Source organism: Balaenoptera borealis (assembly GCF_965194805.1).
Source record: "Balaenoptera borealis genome assembly, chromosome: 15".
Classification (NCBI taxonomy): Eukaryota; Metazoa; Chordata; class Mammalia; order Artiodactyla; family Balaenopteridae; genus Balaenoptera; species Balaenoptera borealis.
Window position 1 is genome coordinate 66257198 of NC_138871.1, and position 22807 is coordinate 66280004.

General features: G+C 34.7%; 1 protein-coding gene and 1 long non-coding RNA gene across 8 annotated transcripts in view; one reads left to right on the top strand and one right to left on the bottom strand.

Moving 5' to 3' along the window:
• The first annotated feature begins 8 nt into the window (after positions 1–8).
• Positions 9–22178, top strand: LOC309611871. The gene is made up of 3 exons (XR_014234795.1): positions 9–148; positions 916–1034; positions 21408–22178. It is a non-coding gene; the product is annotated as an uncharacterized lncRNA (long non-coding RNA).
• The window catches only part of SPAST (spastin), a 53651-nt gene continuing 41962 nt past the window's right edge, over positions 11119–22807 (bottom strand). For 4 of the 7 annotated variants that reach the window (XM_082356761.1, XM_082356760.1, XM_082356759.1 and 1 more), the window contains 5 exons: positions 20916–20958; positions 19595–19674; positions 17951–18021; positions 16600–16640; positions 11119–12529 (listed from right to left, as the gene is read on the bottom strand). In XM_082356761.1, the coding sequence (XP_082212887.1) occupies positions 12407–12529; positions 16600–16640; positions 17951–18021; positions 19595–19674; positions 20916–20958 (358 nt within the window). In that variant the 3' untranslated portion in view covers positions 11119–12406. Of the gene's footprint in view, positions 12530–16599; positions 16660–17950; positions 18022–18490; positions 18553–19594; positions 19675–20915; positions 20959–22807 lie in introns of those variants that run through there. The other 3 variants (XM_082356762.1, XR_014234767.1, XM_082356763.1) reach the window with 3 other exon arrangements.

Consider the following 22807-nt stretch of genomic DNA (forward strand, 5'->3'; position numbering starts at 1 on the left):
GCCGATTGGCTGTGAGCGACGCGGGGGCGGAAGTGCGTGCACCGGCCTCATGGTCCCGCTCCCCCTTCCCGGCTGCCCCTGCGTTCTATAGAGGCGAAGGTGGCGGCTAGAGCGACTCTTCAGCCCCGGCCGAGGTCTGGGTGTAGAGGTACGCGCTGAGGTCTTTGTCAAGGAGCAATTAGGGTTTCTTTGTAATGTTAGAAAAGTTTCATTGAATCCTGAAGCGCTTTTACCTATGTTGTGTTATTTAATTTTTGCAATACCTTACGAAATAGATTATATTCCCATTTTTCAAGTGAGGAAACAGGATTAAGAAATTTGCCCAGAGACATACATCTAGTTTGCGGTAGTAGCTGAATTTGAACTCAGGCCGACTAATGACGGACTACTGTGTTGTGCTTCCTAAAATACTACTTAAATTCTATAAGATTAATTTTATTTTACAAAGGGAAAATAAAACACATCGAAATATAATTCATTCGACAGAAATTGAATATGGAGTACGTGTGTGTCAGGTACTGATGAAAATGATATTCTGGTAAGAAGAGACAAAACAAGTAGGAGAAGGAAATTTTTAAAATATATCGATAAGTAGTGCCATTTGGAAAATAGGGTAATGGTATAGAGAGTAACTGGGTCGCTAATTTAGAGAGGTAGTCAGAGAAAACTTCTCTAAGAAGATTAGATTTGACTTCCAAATGGCAAGACTTTCTGTGAAGTTTTTTCTAGGCAGAATAAGTAATGCAAATACCTAAGTAAAACAAGCAAGGGTGTTTTAAGATCAGAAAGAAGGTAGTATGTCTGGAGAGTTGTGCTTGAGGGGAAGAAACGAAGAGAAGGTCTAAGTGATAAACGGGCCAGATCAAGTCGGAATTTCTAATTAGGGGTAAAGAGCTTGGTTTTTTTTTTTCTAAGTGAGACCGGAAGCCAGTGGACGGTTTTAATAACGGAGTGACCTTCTACATTTTGGCTGTGGTATGGAGAATGAACTGTAGATGGAAGATAATAGCTAACATTTATTAAGCACTTATGTGGTAAGTATTGTTACTAAGAACTTAGTGTATCACCTCATTTAATCCTCATAACAGCCCTTTGATATAGGTACTATTGTTAGCCTCTGCTTGGAAAGTTGTGTGCCAAGGTCACACACCTAGTCAAAGGTGGACCTGGAATTCTGTACACCATAGTTTTAAAGCCTTACCAACTACTCAGTACTTGCTACTCCTGGACAGGATTAGAATCAAGAAGGCAAGTTAGAACATTATTGCTTCATTTACCCTGAGCAAATCATTCTCAATTCTTTTTTTTTTTAATATTTATTTATTTGGTTGCACCGGGTCTTAGTTGCAGCAGGTGGGCTCCTTAGCTGTGGCATGCGAACTCTTAGTTGCGGCTTGCATGTGGGATCTAGTTCCCTGACCAGGGATCCAACCCGGGCCCCCTGCATTGGGAGTGCAGAGTCTTAACCACCATGCCACCAGGGAAGTCCCCATTCTTGATTCTTGAAGTTTCTTTCCAGTCTTTTTTATTTTAACAAAACTGGAATCAAACAGTACATATTATTTATAGTCTGCCTACTTCATGTAAGGATGTACTGTGAGTTTTTTCCCGTGTCTTAATTTTCTAGAATATAGTTTTAGTGACCTTAGAGAATTCAATCATAGGCATGTGCCTTAATATCAGTATATTTAACTAATTCCTTATTGATGAGTATAACAGGGTTTAGAGTTAGCAAAAAGAAATCTCTCAAGCTATTTTAAGAAGAAAAAAATCTAATACAGGGAATTGAATAATTGATATAAAATCATAGGAAACAACTAGACAGAAGATCAACAATGAAACAGAAGACTTGAACAACATTATATACCTATTAGACCTAACATATGTCTAGAATACACTGTCCAACAACAGCATAATACACATTCTTCTCTGGTGTATATGGAGCATTCCAAGGACAGAACATTTGTTAGGCCATAAAATAATTTTCAATAAATTTAAAGGGATTAAAATCATAGAAAGTATGTTCTCCAAATATACTGGAATGAAATTAGAAATCCATAACAGAAGGAAATTTGGGATGCTCCCATCTGGTGGAAATTTTAAAAACATACTCTTAGTCAATGGATCAAAGAAGAAATCACAAGAGAACTTAGAAAATACGTTGAGATGAATGAAAATTAAAACTCAACATACCAAAACTTATTGGATACAGCAAAAGCAGTCCTTAGAGGGAAATGTATAGCTGTAAATGCATGTATTAAAAAAAGAAGGATCTGAAATCAATAACCTAACCTTCCATCTTAAGAAACTAGAAAAAGAAGAGCAAACTAAACTTAAAGCAAGCAAAAAGAAGGAAATAAAAGGACTTCCCTGGTGGTCCAGTGGTTAAGACTCTGTGCTTCCACTGCAGGAGGCACGGGTTTGATCCCTGCTCAGGGAGCTAAGGTCCTATGTGCTGCGTGGTGTGGCCAAAAAATTAAAAAGAAGGAAATAAAGCTTGGAGAGGAAATAAATGAAATAGAGAATAGAAAAACAATAGAGAGGGAATTCCCTGGCGGTCCAGTGGTTACAGTGGTTAGGACTCTGTGCTTTCACTGCAGGGGCTCAGGGAACTAAGATCCTGCAAGCTGCATGGCAAAAAAATTAATTAATTAATTTTTAAAAAAGAGAAAACAAAACCAAAAATTGATTCTTTGAAATTTTCAACAGAATTGACAAAGCTTTACCTAGACCAAGAAAAAAAAGATTCAAATTACTAAAATCGGGACTTCCCTGGTGGTCCAGTGGGTAAGACTGCACTCCCAATGCAGGGGGCCTGGGTTCGATCCCTGGTCGGGGAACTAGATCCCTCATGCATGCCAAAACTAAGACCCAGTGCAGCCAAAATAAATAAATTAATTAAAGTTTAAAAAATAATAATTATAAAAATTACTAAAATCAAGAAAGAAAGGGGGGACATTACTATTGATCTTACAGAAATAAGGATCATAGGGAGTATTATAAACAGTTATATACCAACAAATTAGATAACCTAAATGAAATGGACTAATTTCTATAAAGACACAGACTACTGAAAACGACTCAAGAAGAAATAGAAAATCTGATTAGACATAACAAGCAATTGAACTTATAATTAAAAAAAAAATTCCACAAAAAGCCCAGGCAAAGATGGCTTCATTGATGAAGTCTACCAAACATTTAAAGAAGGATTAGCACCAATCATTGACAAACTGTTCCCCAAAAATAGAAGAGAAAGGAACACTTCTCTACTCATTCTATGAAGCCAGAATTACCCTGATAACCAAAACATCACAATAAAACTACAGACCAACATCCCATATGAACGTAGATGCAAAAAAACCTCAACAGAATAATAGCAAAATGAATCCACCAAAATATAAAAAGAATCATACACCATGAATGAGTGAGTGGGAATTCACAGGAATGCAAAGCAGGTTCAACATATGAGAATTAACAATGCAATACACCATATTAATAAAGGGCGAATGCCACACAATCATCTCAATAGATGCAGAAAAACATTTGACAAATCTAACACCCCTACCAGAAAAAACAACAAACTAGGAATAGAACCACAGACATAGGTTCTTGTGTTGAATAATTAGACCTTTTAGTTTGGAGGTGTATTCTATAATTAGGCCCAGATCTTTGTATGAAGTTATTAGACGTTTTATTTTGTTTTGAATATATTTTTGCCGTTAACCTGCTTACTCTTTCTTGTTGCTTTTGCTATTGTTTGTATTATGAAGTCTTGTTTCATGTGTTTTGTTTATATTTTATTGTTTTATCTATTTTTAATGTATAAGGAAGTGTTCCATAGGAAACAGATGGAAGTATAAACCTGGTAAGTCTTCAGTACAAGCCAGCCCTAAGCCCTAACAATTGGAAGTCCCATTGGATTGGTGATCAATTGTCGAAAAAGTGATTGATCAAACTTTGCCTTAGGTATCCTGCAGAACCTTCATGAGAACACTGTCCTGTCAGTTTGTCAAAAAAAGATCACTTTGATTAGCCCATATTCTGGGATTAGTGATCTGTAGAGATTGTGACTGTTGATTGTACAGACTCTTCCTAGTCATCCTGCTTGGCTGGAGAATCTGTGACACTAACAAAATACACATTGTTGATCAACCACCATGGCTCCCTTTCTTGCAAATTACCTGTGTCAAAGTCTCCACCTCCTCCTAGAAGAACTTCTGCCCCTTATGTAAAATTACTTACAATCCAAAGTCTTGCATTTTCATTGGTAAATTAGAAAAAAATCAACATAGAATAACAATTACGAGAACTTTTGACATAAAATCAATTTTTTAAACTGAGAAGACAGAACACTGGTGAACAGTCAGCTTTGTTAATTGGTATGCTGAGCCTTCAAAAGAAAATTCTAACTCCAAGACAGTCTCTCTGAAAGATTTTGCAACCTTCTGAAACCTACCCTCCTGGCATTTTGCTCTTTCTCTTCAGCTGTCCCTGACCTTCTAAGTGACATACCTTTTCTTCAGGGTTTTCTCAGGAAAATCAAAATCACATTGTAAACTTACTAGACCAGAAGTCAGATTTATAGAAGTTAAATGAAAACTCTAATCTAGAGCCAAAACCCAGGAGTTTAGGAAAATCTTTTTCCTAAACTTCAGGGAGACAGGCAAAAAAAATTGCTACAGAACTCAGGATTTTGTTAGATACTTAATGTCCTGGACTACAGATCTGTACCAAATAATTCAATTGTTTGTTCCTCAGAAAGGGTAAAATGTTTTATGTCAGCAGAGTAGAAAAGATTTAAATAACTCAGCTGTGTAATAAAAGTTTAAAAATAAAAGTAGAAAATATACCATTTAATTTCAGCATCTTTTAAGGGAAGATTGACCAAAGATTCAAAATTGTAAACTAAATAAAAATGAAAGGGAATTCCCTGGCAGTCCAGTGGTTAGGACTCCATGCTTCCACTGCAGGGGGCCTGGGTTCATCCCTGGTCGGGAAACTAAGATCCCACAAGCCGTGCGATTTGCGGCAAAAATGATGATGATGATGATGATGTTTGGAAGTTTCCTGAGGTCTATTTTTTTTTTTTTAGTTCCCTAAAGATTGAACCCAGGCCCTCGGCAGTGAGAGCGCAGAGTTCTAACCACTGAACCGCCAGGGAATTCCTCTCCAAACATTATTTGAAAAGATTTTGCAACAATGAGAAAGTTGCAGAAAAGTTTTAACTACAGTGCAAATAACTTTGTTTTCCTTGAAATGTTAAGGTTAAGTCGTTGACCTGCTGCCCCATCACCCCCAAACATGTTAGTGTGTATTCCCTGCAAACAAGGACATACTTCTATGTAACCACAGTAACAGCCATCAAAATCAGAAAATTAACAATGACACATTACTGTCATCTAACCCTTAGTCTCCATTCAAGTTTTGTCAGTTGTTCCAATAAGGTATTTTATAGCAGAAAGAACCAGTTCTAAATCACAAGTTGCATTTAGTTGTCATTCTATTTTATCTCCTTCAGCCTGGAACAGTTCTTCAGTTTTTCACTTGACTTTCACGAATTTGCCAGTTATTTTGAAGATTCCAGTTATTTTGTAGAATGCTCCTGGAATAGATTCAGGTTGTGAATCTTTGACAGGAATATCACAGAAGTAGTACTGCATTTTTCTCATTGACCCTATTATGTGAAATTTGGCCCAGTAATAACTTTCATCACTAGATTAAGGTGGTATCAAGTTTTTCCACTGTGAAAACTGTACTTTGAAACTATGTGAATGTATTCATACTTAATCACACTTTCAATTTATTCTTGCATTTATGTATATGTTCACATTGGCTCATGGTTTCTTATTTTACCTCATGGGTTATAATCCATTACTACAATCACTTTAGATGCTCAAAATTGTCCAGTGGAAGCCCCTCTAATCAATAATTCATCCTCATCCTTCTTTAAGCACTTTCTTCATTTCTGGCACAAGATATTCTGGGTTATCCTGTATTTTCTCTGCCCTAAACCTGGAGTTGGCCATTTCACCAAGGAGCCCTGGTTCCTTTAGTGGATATTATGCACCGAATGTTTGTGTCCCCTTAAAATTCGTATATTGAAACCCTACTGCCACAACGTGATGGTATTTGGACATGGGGTCCTTCAGAGATAATTAGGATTAGATGAGGTCATGAGGGTGGGACCCTCAAGATAGGATTAGTGTCCTCATAAGAAGAGACACCGGAGAGCCAGCTCTCTCTCTGTCACTGAGGACACAGCCATTTACAAGCCAGTGAGAGCTCTCACCAGAAACAAAATTGGTCGGCACCTTGATCTTGGATTTCCTACCCTCCAGAACTGTGAAAATAAATATCTGTCATTGAAGTCATGCAGTCTATGATATTTTTGTTATGGCAGCTCAAGCAGACTAAGATTTTGATAGCAAGAAGGGGGATGCTGCTTTTAAAAAACACCTAAAAATGTGGCAGCTTGAACAGACTAAGACAGTAGAGAATTAAGAAGACAGGAGTAGTATGTGTGCGCATTGCTTTTGGGGTGTAACTACTCCAAGGCCTTCTCAGTGCAAAGAACTGGGGAATATGTGTACACAAATATAAATATATTTACCTCTACATTTCTTCATCTATTTTTATATATCTTAAATCATGAATTCATACTCTTAAATCCAATTCCAGCCCAACCCCACAGGTTTCAATTTTTTTGTATTCATAACTCCTTTCTCTGACAGAAATATGGCTCCACTATGGTTAATATATTGACTTGTCTGATTAGGTCTCCTGCATGTAAGCAGTTTGTCATCTTTGCTGACACCTTTTCCCAATACACACCTCTCTATTCTTGAGAACTTATTCCTCATTCCAGGTTGCCCCAGTGCATATGAATAACTTCCTTACTCTGTCCCCAGTACCCCATACTAAGCTGCCCATTATTGTAGACACCCTCCTCACCCCACTTGGTCTATGACACCCCACTTTGGGCCACCATGTGTCCCTTCTCCCCACTGCAAAACCTGCCCTGGACCACTGTGTGGAAGAGAAGCTAGCATAGCTGGGCTGAGATTGCTATCTTTTGAAAGGCCTGATTGCAAGTTTGGTTGGCATCTGGGAACTTGGATTTGGGGGAGGGTTCCCACCATTCCCTGAGAGTGGTTCACTGTGCCTAACACAGGCCTAACATCTTCACCCATGTTGTCATAACTTGATGCTGGAGGAATTAAGTGCATCCTATGTAATTCCGCTGGGAGAGGACTCTTGGAAGCTGGTGCTTGGTTTCCTCTGGACTTTGCCCCATACTTTTGTTCCCTTTGCTGGGTGAGAGATTATAATATGCATCCTCATTAGTCTACCTTACTTTAATACTATACAACTTTATGTACAATATAATAACCTTATTTCAACATAATTCCATTTACTGCCCTCTCCCACCCTTTGTGCTATCTTTGTCATCTACTTTACTTCTACATACATTATAAATACCACACTGTAAATTTTTTTAAAACAACAAATAGATATTCAGAGAAATTAAGAAAAAATTATCTTTTGTATTTACTGACATATATATCATTTGCAAAGTTCTTAATTCCTTCCTGGAGATACAGATTCCTATGGAGGATTACTGTCAGCCTAAAGAATTTCTAAAAGCATTTCCTATAATGTCAGTCTGCTAACAACAAATTCTCTTAGGTTTTGTACACCTGGAATAGCTTTTATTTTGTCGTACTATTTTGAACATTCTAAGTAGACATAGAATTTTAGGTTAACTTTTGTTAATTTTTGCACTTTATTTTTTTTGATGTACAGTTGATTTCCAATGTTGTATTAGTTTCAGGTATACAGCAAAGTGATTCATATATATATATATATATATATATATATATATATATATATATAATTTTCCAGATTCTTTTCCATTTTATTACAAGATATTGAATATAGTTCCCTGTGCTACACAGTAGGGCCTTATGTGTTTTTTATATAGTAGTTATGATTTTTGCACTTTAAGAATGTCATTCCATCATTTCCTGGATTCCATTGTTTCTGATGAAGTTAGCCACCACTTTTACTGTTTATTCAAGTGTAATGTCATTTCCCCTCTCTGGCTGCTTTTGAGATTTTTTTGATTTGGTTTGGTTTTGTGTATGTGTGTGTGTTTTGCAATACTATGCACCCAGATGTGATCTTTGTTGCATTTATTCTGCTTGGAATTCACTGAACTTCTTGGACCTGTAAGTTGATGTTTTCCAACAATTTTGAGAAAATTTCAGGCATTACTGCTTCAAATATTTCTCTTGCCCCATTCTCTTCCTCTCCTCTCCTCTGGACCTCAAAAGTACCTGTACATTAGACTGATACTGTCCCACAGGTCTCAAATCTCTGCTGTTTCTTTTTTTCTCTGTGCTTCAGTTTGATAATTGTACTGGCTGTCTTCCACTTTTCTTCCTCTGCTTGTCCAGTTTACTGTTAAGCCCATCCAGTGAATATTTAAATTTAGACACTATATTTTTCATTTCAGATTCTAATTTTTAATCACCAGACTTTCCATTTGGTTTTCAGTTTCTATTTCTTTGCCAAGAATCCCAATCTATTGATCCACCATTTTTCCCCTATAAATTTTTAAATGTATTTTAAAGCTGTTAAAAAATAATTTTGTTAACTCCAACATAGGGTCATCTGTGTATCTGCTTCTATATATTTTCTGTTGATTACGGATCATATAATTTTTCTTTGTATGCTTAAGGTTTATTTTGTACTGCACTTTGTGAATGACATGTTGTAAAGACTCTGGATTTTGTTTTCTTCTAAACAATGTTTTATTTTAGCTAGCTGTTAACTTACTAATGTATAACCTTGATGCTGTGAAAGCCTGATATTAAGCTTTGTTTCAGTGAGTTTCTTCCCATTTTGCCCAGAGTCCTAAAGTACAGCCCTTAGTTCTGGGATGTTGTCCTTCCTCCTAAGCCACGGCCCGTCTTGGGTTTCAATGGGAAACCAGAAGTGTTTACTAAACCCCTCTTACTCGCCCTGTATTCGCCCAGCCGTTGTTACCGCTACTCAGTTCCTTGGACTTCAACTATTGCTTTCTGCTGGGTTCCTTTGAATATCACACTGCACAGGTACAATCTGGAATCCATCAAGCATTTGAAAAGAATCTGCAAGCAGATTTGGGGGATTAGATCTCTGAAGCTCTCTCCTTTTCAAAATTTCCCTCCTAATTTCAAGCTGTTCTAGAAGCCCCAAATGACTCCTCAGGCCAGCAAGACTGTCACATTCTGCTTGAATTCTATTTCCAAGCACACTGCACAAGCTGGAAATTGCCCTCATGGTAAAAGCTAGTTAATGTGGATCTCTTCTAGTATATGATTTTGTGCTCTTTTTGCCTGTTTTTGATTGCTTTCTAGAGTCTTCTAATCACAGCTTTTTATACTTTGTTCAGACTTTATATTTTTATTGGCAAGAGAATCAGTCCAATAAAAGCTATTCCTTCAATACCAGACTGCAACCTCTGAAATCTCAAAAAGTTTCAAATAAAAAAATTAAAAGCAAAATAAAGTTTATAATTTATTTCCAATCCATTAGGATAAAAACCCACTTATGCAGCTGAACCTTTTAATTCATTTCTTCTGAAGAAAAGTACAAAAGACCAGAGTAAAACTGAGACAGGCATTTAAAGGAAAACCCTCTGACTCAGAGTCCAAAAACAAACTGTAAATGGTTCATTCTACCAAAAGAATTAGTTTTTGTACAAAATATAATGAATTTTACACTATAAACAAAGACTGCTGTATATTTACTTAAATTAGAATTCTAGTATCTGATTTTCCTCCAATTCTTCCCAAGCACAAAGTGTATTTGCAAGTCGGAAATCTAATAACCTCAATTGGCAGACTGTCTTAGAATAAGCTTTTACCCTTAAGATATCTGGAAAGATAGTACTGATTCTTTCCCTTGGCTCAAAGTTCAGTACATCAGTAAGTTTTAATTTACTTTACGAAACTCTGCCATATTAACATGAACAGCACACTAACGTTTAATATTTAAACATTACCTTTTACGAAATAACATGGCACAGAGCTCAGTGCAAAATCTACAAGGTCACAATCTAAGCCTAATACTAATTCGGGAAACCTCAGCAACTTCTATCTTTATTGAAAAAGACCAAACCAATCCCTTACACATCCTACTATATAATTATTCTATGTTTATGGCCCTTCCATGAGAGAAACACAGCTTAAAATAAAACTTGGTCACAGTTAAGTCAAAGAAAATAGTTCTGTAGCACTAAGCTCAATTTTAGACCTCATCAGGAAATTGAAGTAACTTCCATACACGGATGGATATTCATACAGTAATATAATTCTGACTCAGTGTTTATGACAATATTAATTTGACTTTTATATAACATTTGAAGTCTTTGTTATCTGAAACCTTTCCCAATAAAAAGTGAGCTACATTCAATTACTGCAGATAATTTTATGATAATTTTAAAGGAGTTTATATTTTAAAAGTTGAGTTTAAAGCACACAGACTTTTAATACGATTGACCAGTTATCCAAGTATCAATAATGTTAATCTTTTTCTAAATGAAAAGAAAAAATGAAATTTTATGAGCTTTATTGAAAATGTTTTAATTTGGGATGTTCCTAATTCTTGTCATCATGTATACTTCATCACCTGTCATTATCAATATTTTATAATGGATGGTTTAGTGTTTGAGACCTTAGAAAGATACTACTCATGACCTAAAAATATGTATGGTTCTGGCTTAAAAAATTTTTTTTCTATTTATCTCAACCCTCATTTTTATTATCCAGGGAGTTCTATGATTAGAAGAAACATGATATAAGTTATGGTTACAAACAGCACATGATCTTAAGAAATCATACATCTTCTATATTTAGATAAATCTTTAAGATGAGAAAGAGTAAAGTTAAGAAGAATGTTATGTCTTCATTATAAAATTCTTATCTAGTGGGGGCAAGTTTTTAACTTAAATATATTCTCTCTAAACCAAAGATATTTTTCCTAAATGAAAAATATTTGTTACTACTATAAAATTATTATTTCCACCCATGACATTTTACATAAAAGCACCAAAGAAAATTTCTATAAACAAACTTTTAACCAGTAAACTAAGGGCAAATATCTATTTGCCTTTATTACAATATTTAAAAGGCCATGGTATGAGTCTCTACTTCCTACAATGACATTTTTATAATAAAAACCCAGGCATACTTATACAAACAAGAAACAGAATTACTGTACATTTTTGGGGAACAAAAGGCAGATTAACAGACTAAAACTTTTTAGTTAACAAAGTGAGCACAAGAAACCTATAAAATGTATGCAATGTATAAAAATTCAGTAATTTTTGTTAAAGTTTCATTGGAGGGATTAATAATTATTAAGAATAAAACATGGTAAATCCACTGGCTTGTAATTATCCTATAAACAGTAAGAAAGTAATAAGCAATAAATTAGAAATGTCTTAGCTCCTAGTACTTCCCATCTCTTGCACAGAAACCACTTTTACAGCAGTTAAAATTGGCTTTCTTAAATATTAGAATTCTAACAGAAAATAAATTCCATTAGGAATAAGTTAACAGTCTACAATAGATTTCTGACAAATATATTAGAAAAAAAATACCGCAGGTCACAGGAGGATTGATCTACATGTTGTATGACAGAGTGTCTGAAAACTTCAAAATTTCTCCTTCTCCATTTCACTAGATTTGTTTTGTTGCTATCATATTGCTTTCTAAATTGTTTGGTAGAAAGGTAATAGAAAAATAAAAAGTGAAAAGGACGCATTGTTTAATGTCTGTAGATTTATGAAGAAGAAAAAAACCTTCAAAATACTTCTTTCCTACTACTGTTACATAGGAAAAAGTTTCATTTGGCACACAATTTGTAAAAAGAAAAAACAGTGTTTGGCATTCCAATCACCCATAGTGTAGTAAAGACAACAGTAGGAAAGGAAATAGGAAAAATTACTATTTTAAGAAAAGATGTCAGAAGACAAACAACCAAAGGCTCTACAACCAAAGGCTCTTGTGTCTTCTACCATTCACTGTCTCTGGAATACTTTCATCTGCAACATAATATACAAATTATTATTTACATTATGATTATATTGGTAAAGAAGACCAGAATCAGTTTTTGTTCTGCTCTAACTTACAGTGCCCATCGGGATATCTGTGACCATCAAGGCAAGAAGGCCTTAAACAAAATATTCCATTTGCATTGTATACTTTATTTAAATTTATTTTACGGTTCATCTTCTGGGGTGCACAAATAATTGTAAGACTCTGAAAAGTCCTGTAAACTTAGGCTGAGTTTCTGTAGCAGATAACTATTCATAGAAGATGGTATGTTTCTCTCTTGGAAAGTAAAACGTTCTGCAGGCTTAAACAGTAGTATCTCCAAAATCCTTGTTCCAACGTATGTATGCTTCTAAGGTTTGAGGACTCACGCTGCGTTTTATCTTTTTTAAGGATTCGGTGAAGTCAGATAATCGAATATTTCTCATCTAGATTAAAAAAACACACATGACGATAGGTGAACACATATGCAATAGTTAACCCAATGACGGATAAAAGTAATGATGCTGTTGTTTATTAATGTTAAAATATATAGAGATGTATTCTTAGAAAATCATGCCAATCATCTTATTTTGTATATTATTCTGTATTAGGCAAGTTTGCTATATAAGAAATCCTACCAAAATGCTATACCAATATACTTTCATTTCACGTTTTAGCTCCTAGGTATTAACATTTTAAATCACAATATTTTCCCATTATAAAAACAAAACATACTCATTACAGAAAATTTGACAAAATATAGACAATCAGAAAAAAGAATCACTCACAATTCCACCGTTCAGATATACAACCACTATTCGGCTTATCTCCTTCCAGTTTTTTTTCTGCGTATAGTTTCATGGAATTTTGCACTCTCAAGTCTCACTCACCACAAACGCACTCTAGCTAAATTCATGCCAGGTTTATCAGAAAGGAAAGAGGAGTTTACAAGATGTACACAGGACTTTGAAGGAAATATTGCTCTTTAACTACAACATGGAGGAGGCTTATGTCTGAAATTTTCTAATATTAGTATTGCTTATAATACATTTTTATGTCAATTTGGTCTTATTTTCTGAGATTTTTAATTGGCTTCAAGAAAGTAAAATAAAACAGTACTGAGTTAATAAATACCTAATTTTTACCTAAGGATCTTCAAAAGGCAAAATGGAGTTTGGCACAAGATGACCGGTATTAAAAATTATCACTTATGTATTATCATATGTATATTTTGCTCCCAAATAAGAAGTTAAAGAAGAACTGGAGACAAACTTCAACAACTGATATTTATCTATATTATTCTTTTTATTACTCTTATAAAACCCAATCTAACTACTTCACATCCTCTCTAATATCAACATAGCACAAATTAAGAAAATCAACTACACTTGTAACTTGTAGCCTAATCTGAAAAATTTGTCAAAATGAAAAAGGATATATTGTTACCACAATCACTGCATGACCCCTATTTGCTCCTTATTTAACTGTAAAACACACACTGGCTCTTCCTAAAGCCCCAAATTTAGAAGAATGATGAATGTAATGTGAGTATTATCTATGATACTCCTGAATATCTGTTATAAAGATTAAGGTTTCAAAAGCTTTTGATGAAAATTCTAATTTATGTTCATAGTTCAGGGTGTGTGTGTGTGTGTATTTCACTGTGAAAAACAGTATGGAGGTTTCTCAAAAAACTAAAAATAGAACTACCATATGACCCAGCAATTCCACACCTGGGTATATATCTGAAAAAAACAAAAACACTAATTTGATAAGATACATGCACCCCAATGTTCATAGCAGCATTATTTACAATTGCCAAGATATGGAAGCAACCTAGGTGTCCAGCAACAGATGAATGGATAAAGATGTGGTGTGTGTGTGTGTATGTATATATATATATAAAATAGATATATATATATGCACACACATATATACACACAATGGAATACTACTCCGCCATAAAAAAGAACAATATTTTGCCATTTGCAGCAACATGTATGGACTTGGAGGATATTATGCTAAGAGAACTAAGTGAGACAGAGAAAGACAAATACTGTATGATATCACTTATATGTGGAATTCAAAAAATACAACAAACTAGTGAATATAACAAAAAAGAAGCAGACTCAGATATAGAGAACAAACTAGTGGTTACCAGCAGGGAGAGGGCGAGAGGGGCAATGTAGGCGTAGGGGAGTGGGAGGTACAAACTATCGGGTGTAAGATAGGCTCAAGGATGTTTTGTACAACACGGGGAATATAGCCAATATTTTGTAATAACTGTAAATGGAAAGTAACCTTTAAAAGTTACATAGAAAATATGATATTTTAAAGTTAGTAAGAGACTAATGTATATAACAGGAAAAATCAACCAGTAGCTAGTTCAGTAAACAGGGAAAAATAAATAGCAAAGAAGTCTTATCAAAACAAAATAATAAAAGAACTAATAAAGTTGAACTGGATACAAACTGGGCTTTATAAACAAAGTACATTATACTCTGAATTTATAACCAATGATTTTCAGCACTACCTTTTAAAAACACAGAATTCCAACACAATTATTTGAGTTTCTATTCTTATAAACGATAAAAGGCAAATTAGGTATATCTCATCTAAATTTCTGCATATATACCAGCACCTGATAACACAGTTATTAAAATTGTACCAAAGAATGGCTGAAAAAAGTTCTAGTACACAATTTTAAAACCAAACTACTTGTGTTTTTCTGTCATCTCATAAATAAGAAAATAGAATGGATTTCCTTGATCTCTATAATAAATTGCCATTATTTAGTATTTATGTATTTTAAAATTATTTAATGGATACCTATACAGTATTCACTATTGCCAGACTTTTTTAAGTGCTTTATAAATATTAACTCATAAGCCAGGACTAATGACTAAAAGCTATTATCAAATTATTAATACTAAAATCATTAGGTTCAAAATAAACTTAAACTGAGTGAAAGTATACAGTAGAACCAAAAACTATAACACTGTAACCTGACTACACATAATTAGTGGAATGGTCACAAAAGGTACCAGTAATGTTATTTTTTGTAATTCATTCAGTAGTTTTAATTTTAGTATATGGTCTGTCCAAGGGACAAAGACAGAGGCCTAAAATGTCACACAATGGGCCTTTCCTCAACTTTAATCTAGGGGGCCAGAGTACATATATGAAATATCAAGTTTACCTGTCCTGAGTCCAAGCTAGGGAGAGTGGTGTGTGGAAAATAAATAATTCATGCACAATGCTTACTTTCTGGGTAGAAAAGTACTATTAGGCTTATGCTATGAGTATAAGAACATTTAAAAAAATAATATATTGATGGGATACTGTAAATAAATTATACCTAAACTATTAAAAAAAAAACCTCAAGACAGTACTAATATATTTTTAAAAATTAGAAAAATGTGGAATCAAAATTATGAATCAGATAAAAGGGACCTGAAACTTATACTTTAAACATGATTTTTTAAGGTAATAGTAGCTAAACACCAAAGTATATGACATGTGGAATTCTCTATTCCTAAGCTTCATTCACGTCAAACACACTCCAGGTAAACTAGCCTGCTGAAATGGAAAAAGGTGGTTGCAAGAAGTTTGAAGGCTTTCTTAGTAATGTAGTTGGTTAAGCACCATGCACAAGATGCCTGAAGACAACCTCAAATTTACTTGGAAGCTTGAAGAAAAAAGACTGCCAAAATGTACTCATACTCAAGTACATTTATTCTCTATGTTAAGAGTTCACTGTTAATACTTGGACAGGACTCTCTGCAACGTAATGTGCAGATCCCCTAGCCAGCCACCAGCCTCCAGCCCATGCCTCTGGGGTTTTTTATTGGTGTTTTTTGTTTGTTTTGTTTTCAGTTCACATTTGGACTCCACTGGAGTTCCATTCTCTCTTCTGTTCCAAGAATGAAGTCTCTTTGGTTAGTAATGTTTCAGGTGCTATCTGAGCTCTGAGAGATAAGTTACATAATTCAAATCTGATTTAAACTGGCTGGTTACATAGTTATGATCATTTTGCATATCCAATTCTATATTTTGCTGGCAATTTTTTTCAAAAGAAATGCTTCAGCATCTCATAAGGGGACCTCCCATATTTTTTAAATGTAATGAATTACATTACAATGGAAACTGTATTGCTTTTATAAGAACGAAGACATAAACATTATTGAAAAACTAACAAAACAGAACATCAAGGGGTTAACCTGTTACAAGCTATATTCATAATGTATAAAATCCTCAAGTTGCCTATAATTTTGTTCTGTTTAGTATTTAATATGATTTGACAGAAAATGACTTAATGATTATGTATATTTATTGTGTGTTACCAAAGGACACCATAAGAGACTAGTTGGACAGTCCCCCCTCCATATTTTGAAATGAAGCAAAATTAATTTTTTCTAGTTTCTAATCAGATAAACTAGAAAAATCCAGACAAAAGATATGTTTTACAATCTAGAGGACCAGAACAAAAAAAAGATAATTGTAAAATAGTATATACCTCACTGGCAGACATATTCTTCACTTGTTCTGGTTTCAGTTCTGTAAAATATAAAAGTCACTTACAAAAAAAAGATTTCCAAGTTTAAACTAATGAAGTACAATAATCTAAAAGTATATGTTCAATATAAATCATTATATTAAAAGAGACACACATTAAGAGCCCATACAATTTATAAATGCTTAGAATAATATTCCTTCTTAGGAAGGCATTCAATTTCTTTATATATTGCTCAAGAACAACAGATTCTACAAATTTCATAGTAAACTTAAAATAATGCAACTTGTTCTTTACAAAAGGCATTCGTTGTTTTAAGCCAACAACTTTGTTTCAGAATAACAGCTAAAATATTCTAAAAAATACACATGATTTATACATTAGCTACTGATTCTGAGTCCAATATCTGAACAAGATTTCATGCCTCCTGCAGAAAGAAAGCTTGACTAAAATGCTTTACCCAGAGTTTCAAACTATATTCTCAAGGTTACATTTATTATTCTCTAAAGCAGCAGCTCTTAACCAGTACGCTGTTTCACTGTTAGAGATACGTTCTGGAAGTTGCATGTTCCATGTTCAACTTTACCACCATAGCCAGTAATCTGAGTGCATACCTGAGAGCATCACCCATCCACTGCCCATGCTGCCTGTGGAAGAGTAGCTGAGAACATCTACTCTAAAGTGATTATCGCAGTGAGTTTAATCTAACATAACCTAAAAATGGTAGATGTGGTATTTCAGAGTCAACAAATTACCTTGAATCAAAACAATTTTTCAAAAGATAACATATAATGATAAAAGTAAAAACTTCTATTTATATGTTTCCTTACACACATTAATTTCAAGTAATACTAGAATACTGAAATGAAAAGAACCAAAAAATAGATAAGAAAATCTTCCCTTTATTATTCTTTTCCACTTGCTTTAAAAAGTTCTCATTTTCTTGAGTTTTCTGCTGCTAACCTACTATCAAGAAGCGAAACCTGCTGTCTAGAACAGGGCTCATGGTCCACCGATCCACGGACTCTTTGTATGGTCTGTGAGCTAAGAATGGTTTCACAGCTTTTTGTTGTTGTTGAAAAAAAAAAAAAGAGGAGGATGAGCAGGAGGAGTCAGAAGAAGAGTGAGAAGAATATGCAACAGAGAGCATATGCAGCCCGTGAGTGTAAAACTATTTTCAGAAAGGTCTGTTGACCCTAAGTCTAGAAACTTTGTATCAAGTTTTAATCAAGTTTTCCACTGATACAGTTTTACTGCTTTCTTACTAATAAAAAATACTCTCAATAGGGACTTCTTAAACTTCTGAAGTGGTCTAATAAACAGTTGTAAATGTTTCAAGCTTTTGTATTCCTACCTCGGATAGGACCCAGTGCTGCATCTTTTGCCAAAGCTGTTAGATCACTTCCTGAGTATCCATCGGTCATTCTGAGAATGGGAAAGAAGAAAGAGCAACTTATTTTCACCTTTGCAGATTTAAATCTCCACATAATGAGGGTAAAACCTAGCTTGCCTTTGTTATCAAGCAGACAGCTATGTGACTTGATTTTAAAGGGCAGAGGAAGGCCTACTTGCTAAAAACAAACAGCCGACTGGTTCCTTATAATGCCTCAAATTTTCATTATTAGAACCATTCCTTTAGATTAAAGTATAGTATATCTCCAGGAGGCTCCATTAAATTGTAAATATGTGCCCTGGAAAGGTAACATCTATAAGCCATTGCTGGCCAACTGACACATAACCACAATTACTTCTCTATAAGTTAATGAGTCTTTATCTTGACAAAGAGAACTGCCTTGATGAAATGAGGGCCAATCAAGGAAGATTTCTTTAAATGTAGGACAGACAGGATGAAGGAGGGGTCTGGGGTAGAAGACACTGGCAAAAGGAGGCACACCTGAATGGGATGCCACAGTGGAGATCCTGGGCAGCCAAGACACTATCAAAGGGAACTAAGAACTAGGGAGGCAAAGAGGAAGAGGAAAATAAAACAGGAAAAAAAGCATTTACTTATCATGTACTATGTTAAATACCTGCGCAAACATTATTAGCAGAATATTTGATTGGAATTCAAAGAAGGATCTCAGTATTTCCAAGTACTGAATTTGTTATTTTTTCATAGGTATCTGGGAACTCAGAGTTTTTAACAACATAACTAGCTATTCACATTCTTGTTGAACATTTTAAATTACTTTATGAGATTTTTTTCAATGACTAAAATTCATGAGTGTATCTCCTATATTCAGTTTCTACTTAATACACCACTCATAAAAAAAAAGCTGAAGAAGTCAAAGTTTAAAAAAATTATGAGTAAGCAAAAGAACAAGTTTAAGTGAAAATATGTGTTGGTGTAGGCAGATATGAGATGTTTTACATTTTAAAAATTACTTCAGGGCTTCCCTGGTGGTGCAGTGGTTAAGAACCTGCCTGCCAATGCAGGCAACACAGGTTCGAGCCCTGGTCCAGGAAGATCCCACATGCCACGGAGCAACTAAGCCTGTGAGCCTCAACTACTGAGCCTGCGCTCTAGAGCACATGAGCCACAACTACTGAAGCCCGCGCGCCTAGAGCCCGTGCTCCGCAACAAGAGAAGCCACCGCAATGAGAAGCCCACGCACCACAACGAAGAGTAGCCCCCGCTCACCAAAACTAGAGAAAGCCCACGCGCAGCAACGAAGACCCAACACAGCCAAAAATAAATAAAATAAATTTATTAAAAATTAATACCACTTGTAAGTTTTAATAAATTTATAAAAAGAATATATACTACCATCATTAGCTGTTTAGGTCATGTCTTCTAGAGGATCTAGAAACTAAAATTTAGACACCATATATATAAGAAAATGAGATGAGAGAAGGTAAAGGAAGTAGAGAATGAAACAATAAGAAGTTTTCTGATAGATAAATTACTCATTTCATACATGAGCTTACTTTAAAGAAAACAGAAAAAGAATTCTTAAAAAAAAAAAAGCTGCAAGATAGACCAAATCAAATTACTCACCTAGCAAGTTGTGCTAGTTCTTTTTGGGTCAATGGGCTTCCTTGTTTACATAATAGATTTTTTAATAAAAGTAGTCGTGTCTGAAAAGAAATATTAAAGAATTATCAGTCCTAAGAATTGGCTTAATAAAATATCCAGGAGTCAGGTTCAAATCCCAACTCTCATTTAGGAGCTGAATGATCTTATACAATGATCTTATACCACTCTACCTCTTAGAGCCTCACACATATATCTGTTAAAATAACAATTTTTTGAGAGTTCCTGAAAGAGTTAAAAACAATCCAAATAAAACACTAAGAAAGTAGCTGCTGTTAATACCAAGGATGCTAAGGGTCTGAGCTAGACAACCACAATTAAAAAAAAAAGTTTTATAGAGATATGAATTCATGTAACATGGAATCTCACCCTTTTGAAGTGTATAATTCAATGACTTTTAATAAGTTTAGAATTGTGCAACCATCACCATAATCAAATTTTAGAACATTTCTATCACCCGAAAAAGTTCACTTGTGCCTGTTTGCAGTTAATCCCGACTTCCACCCACAGCCTTACCTAATCACTATCTACATTGTTTCTAGAAATGAGCCTTTTCTAGACATTTCATAAAAATGGAATCATATGATAGGTAATCTTTTGCATCTGGCATCTTTACTTAGTATAATGTTTTTGAGGTTCATCCATATTATGGTATGTTTAAGTAGCTCATTCCTTTTATTGCTAAACAGTATTCCATTAAATGGATATACCACATTTGTATATCCTTTCACCAACTGATGACTTTTTTTTTTTAAAGGATTTTTTAAAAATTATTTATTTATTTATTTTTGGCTGTGTTGGGTCTTCGTTGCTGCGCGTGGGCCTTCTCTAGTTGCGGTGAGCAGGGGCTATTCTTTGTTGCGGTGCGTGGGCTTCTCATTGCGGTGGCTTCTCTTGTTGCGGAGCATGGGGTCTACTTAGTTGCTCTGCAGCATGTGGGATCTTCCCAGACCAGGGCTCGAACCTGTGTCCCCTTCACTGGCAGGTGGATTCAGGCCACCAGGGAAGCCTGAAGACTATTTTAGGTTCTCTGTAGTTCTTGGCTATTATTTATAATGCTGTTATAAAAATTCTTGTACATGTCTGTGTAGACATATGTTTTCATTTCTCTTGGGTAGATTCTTAGGAATGAAATTTTGGGGTCTTACAGTAAGTTTTCTGTTTATCTTTTTAAGAAACCGCCAAACTTTTCCAATGCAGCTGTACCATGCACTGGAAGACTTAATACTGTCAAGATGGTAGTTCTTGTTTCTGCCTTAAAAAAAATTCAAACACAGATACATACCTCCTCATTTGGCAAAGACACATATACCCGTTTGGTGAAACGCCTAAAAAAAGGATTCAAGCAATCTCAGAAATACAGTTTTGAATTTACAGATAATTCAGTTCAAGTAGCACATAACAAGAACAAAGCTTTAAATATAATGCTCAAGGCATTTGAATACATTTTAGTAGTTATCAGTGTAAAAGTTACTCTTTTAAAACATTCTAGTTAAATATATAAAATAGATACCTAATAAGGACCTACTGCATAGCACAGGTAACACTACCCAATACTCTGTCATGACCTATATGGGAAAATAATCTAAAAAAGAGTGGATATATGTATATGTATAACTGATTTACTTTGCTGTACACCTGAAACTAACACAAAATTGTAAATCAAATATACTCCAATAAAAAGTTTAAAAAAAGATTCTAGTTAATGTTTAAAAATCCTTAGTTCAATATTGTCAGAATTAAATTAACCATTTATGTATTTGTATTTTTTTAACAGCAGTAACACTTTAAAACAAAATATCTGATAAAATAAGTTGAAGAAACAGATCTCTGCTGTCTTCTTGAAACTGAAAACAACTAAAACCAACAAGGACAACAGAAACAGAAATGTAAACTCCATCATCAACAAACTACATAACATTTACAGAACTAAAATGTATGAAGAAGGGCTGCCTAGGGCAGTGAAAATTACACTGACAAAGGTGGATACAGACAGCACCTGCCACTGCAAATTTTAAACATGGCTGTCAGAGCAGAGTTTTCCAGAGGAAACAGAGAGAGCACACTCTGAGGGATAATAAAACTAACCTCCCCATATTTAAACAAACATGTGAGGACTGGCTCTGCAGATCATGTGACCCTAGTCAGTAGCAAGGGAATGGCAAGGAAGATGAGGCTGAACAAAGAAACTCAAAGATACATCATCTTTGTAAGAAGACATCAATCAGTCTGGCAAGATGACAAGCTGTTTTGCAATGACCAATCTTTTTCAGTTGAAGAAGACTAAATCAACCCAATCGCTTATTTATATACACGTATACTTCTTTATCAGGTAGGGCTTTGTTGTGAGTCAGGGAGACTGCCCACCAGTCCAGGGTATTCATAGGACAACTCAAGATACATGCTTGCTATCTTTCTTTTCTAGCTCTTGTACAATATCCTTCCAAATTAGGTTTTCCAAGAAAACTCCCCTTATTCAAATAAAATTAACAAGCAAAACAGACAAAAGCATAGGACTGATTTTAAAAAACAGTGCCAAAAAAAGAGGGGAAAGAATACAGTAAACATAAAATAGATAAAATGAAGAACATGCACAAGAGGATTTTGCCATAAAGCAAATTCAAATTGTGACCAAATATCTTTCCAAGAAATAAAATAATTTGATTAAAAATAAAGGCTCCTATGAAATAAGAGCTCAGTGAGATATAAAGCCTCAAGGAAATGACATACAAAGGCTCAAAGAAGTAGACAACAGAAGATGAAAAATGGGATTGCAGAGATCAGGAAAGCAATAAAAAAGAAAACAAAAACCACCACAGAAACAAAGGCTACAAAAATAGTCGTAGTAGTATTAGAAAGGAGATTAGACACTAACCCTACTGGATTAACCCATAAATGTGAATAAAAGCAGGCTGGCTTCAGACTTTCACACTGCAACATCCAATCCTAGAAACAATGGGGCAATGTTATAAATTCCTCAGGAAAAGAACGGGAGGTCCAAGAATTTTATGCTGAGTCAAACTGTCCTCCCAGTAGAAAGGGAATAAATTTGATCAAACACACGAGAAGAGAGCATATGGCTCCCATGAGCTGTGCTTTATCAGCTTCTCATGAAGCCCAGTAAAAGAGGGTAAAAATCAGTTCTGGAGTTTTAAGATACTTTAATCCAACCCAGAA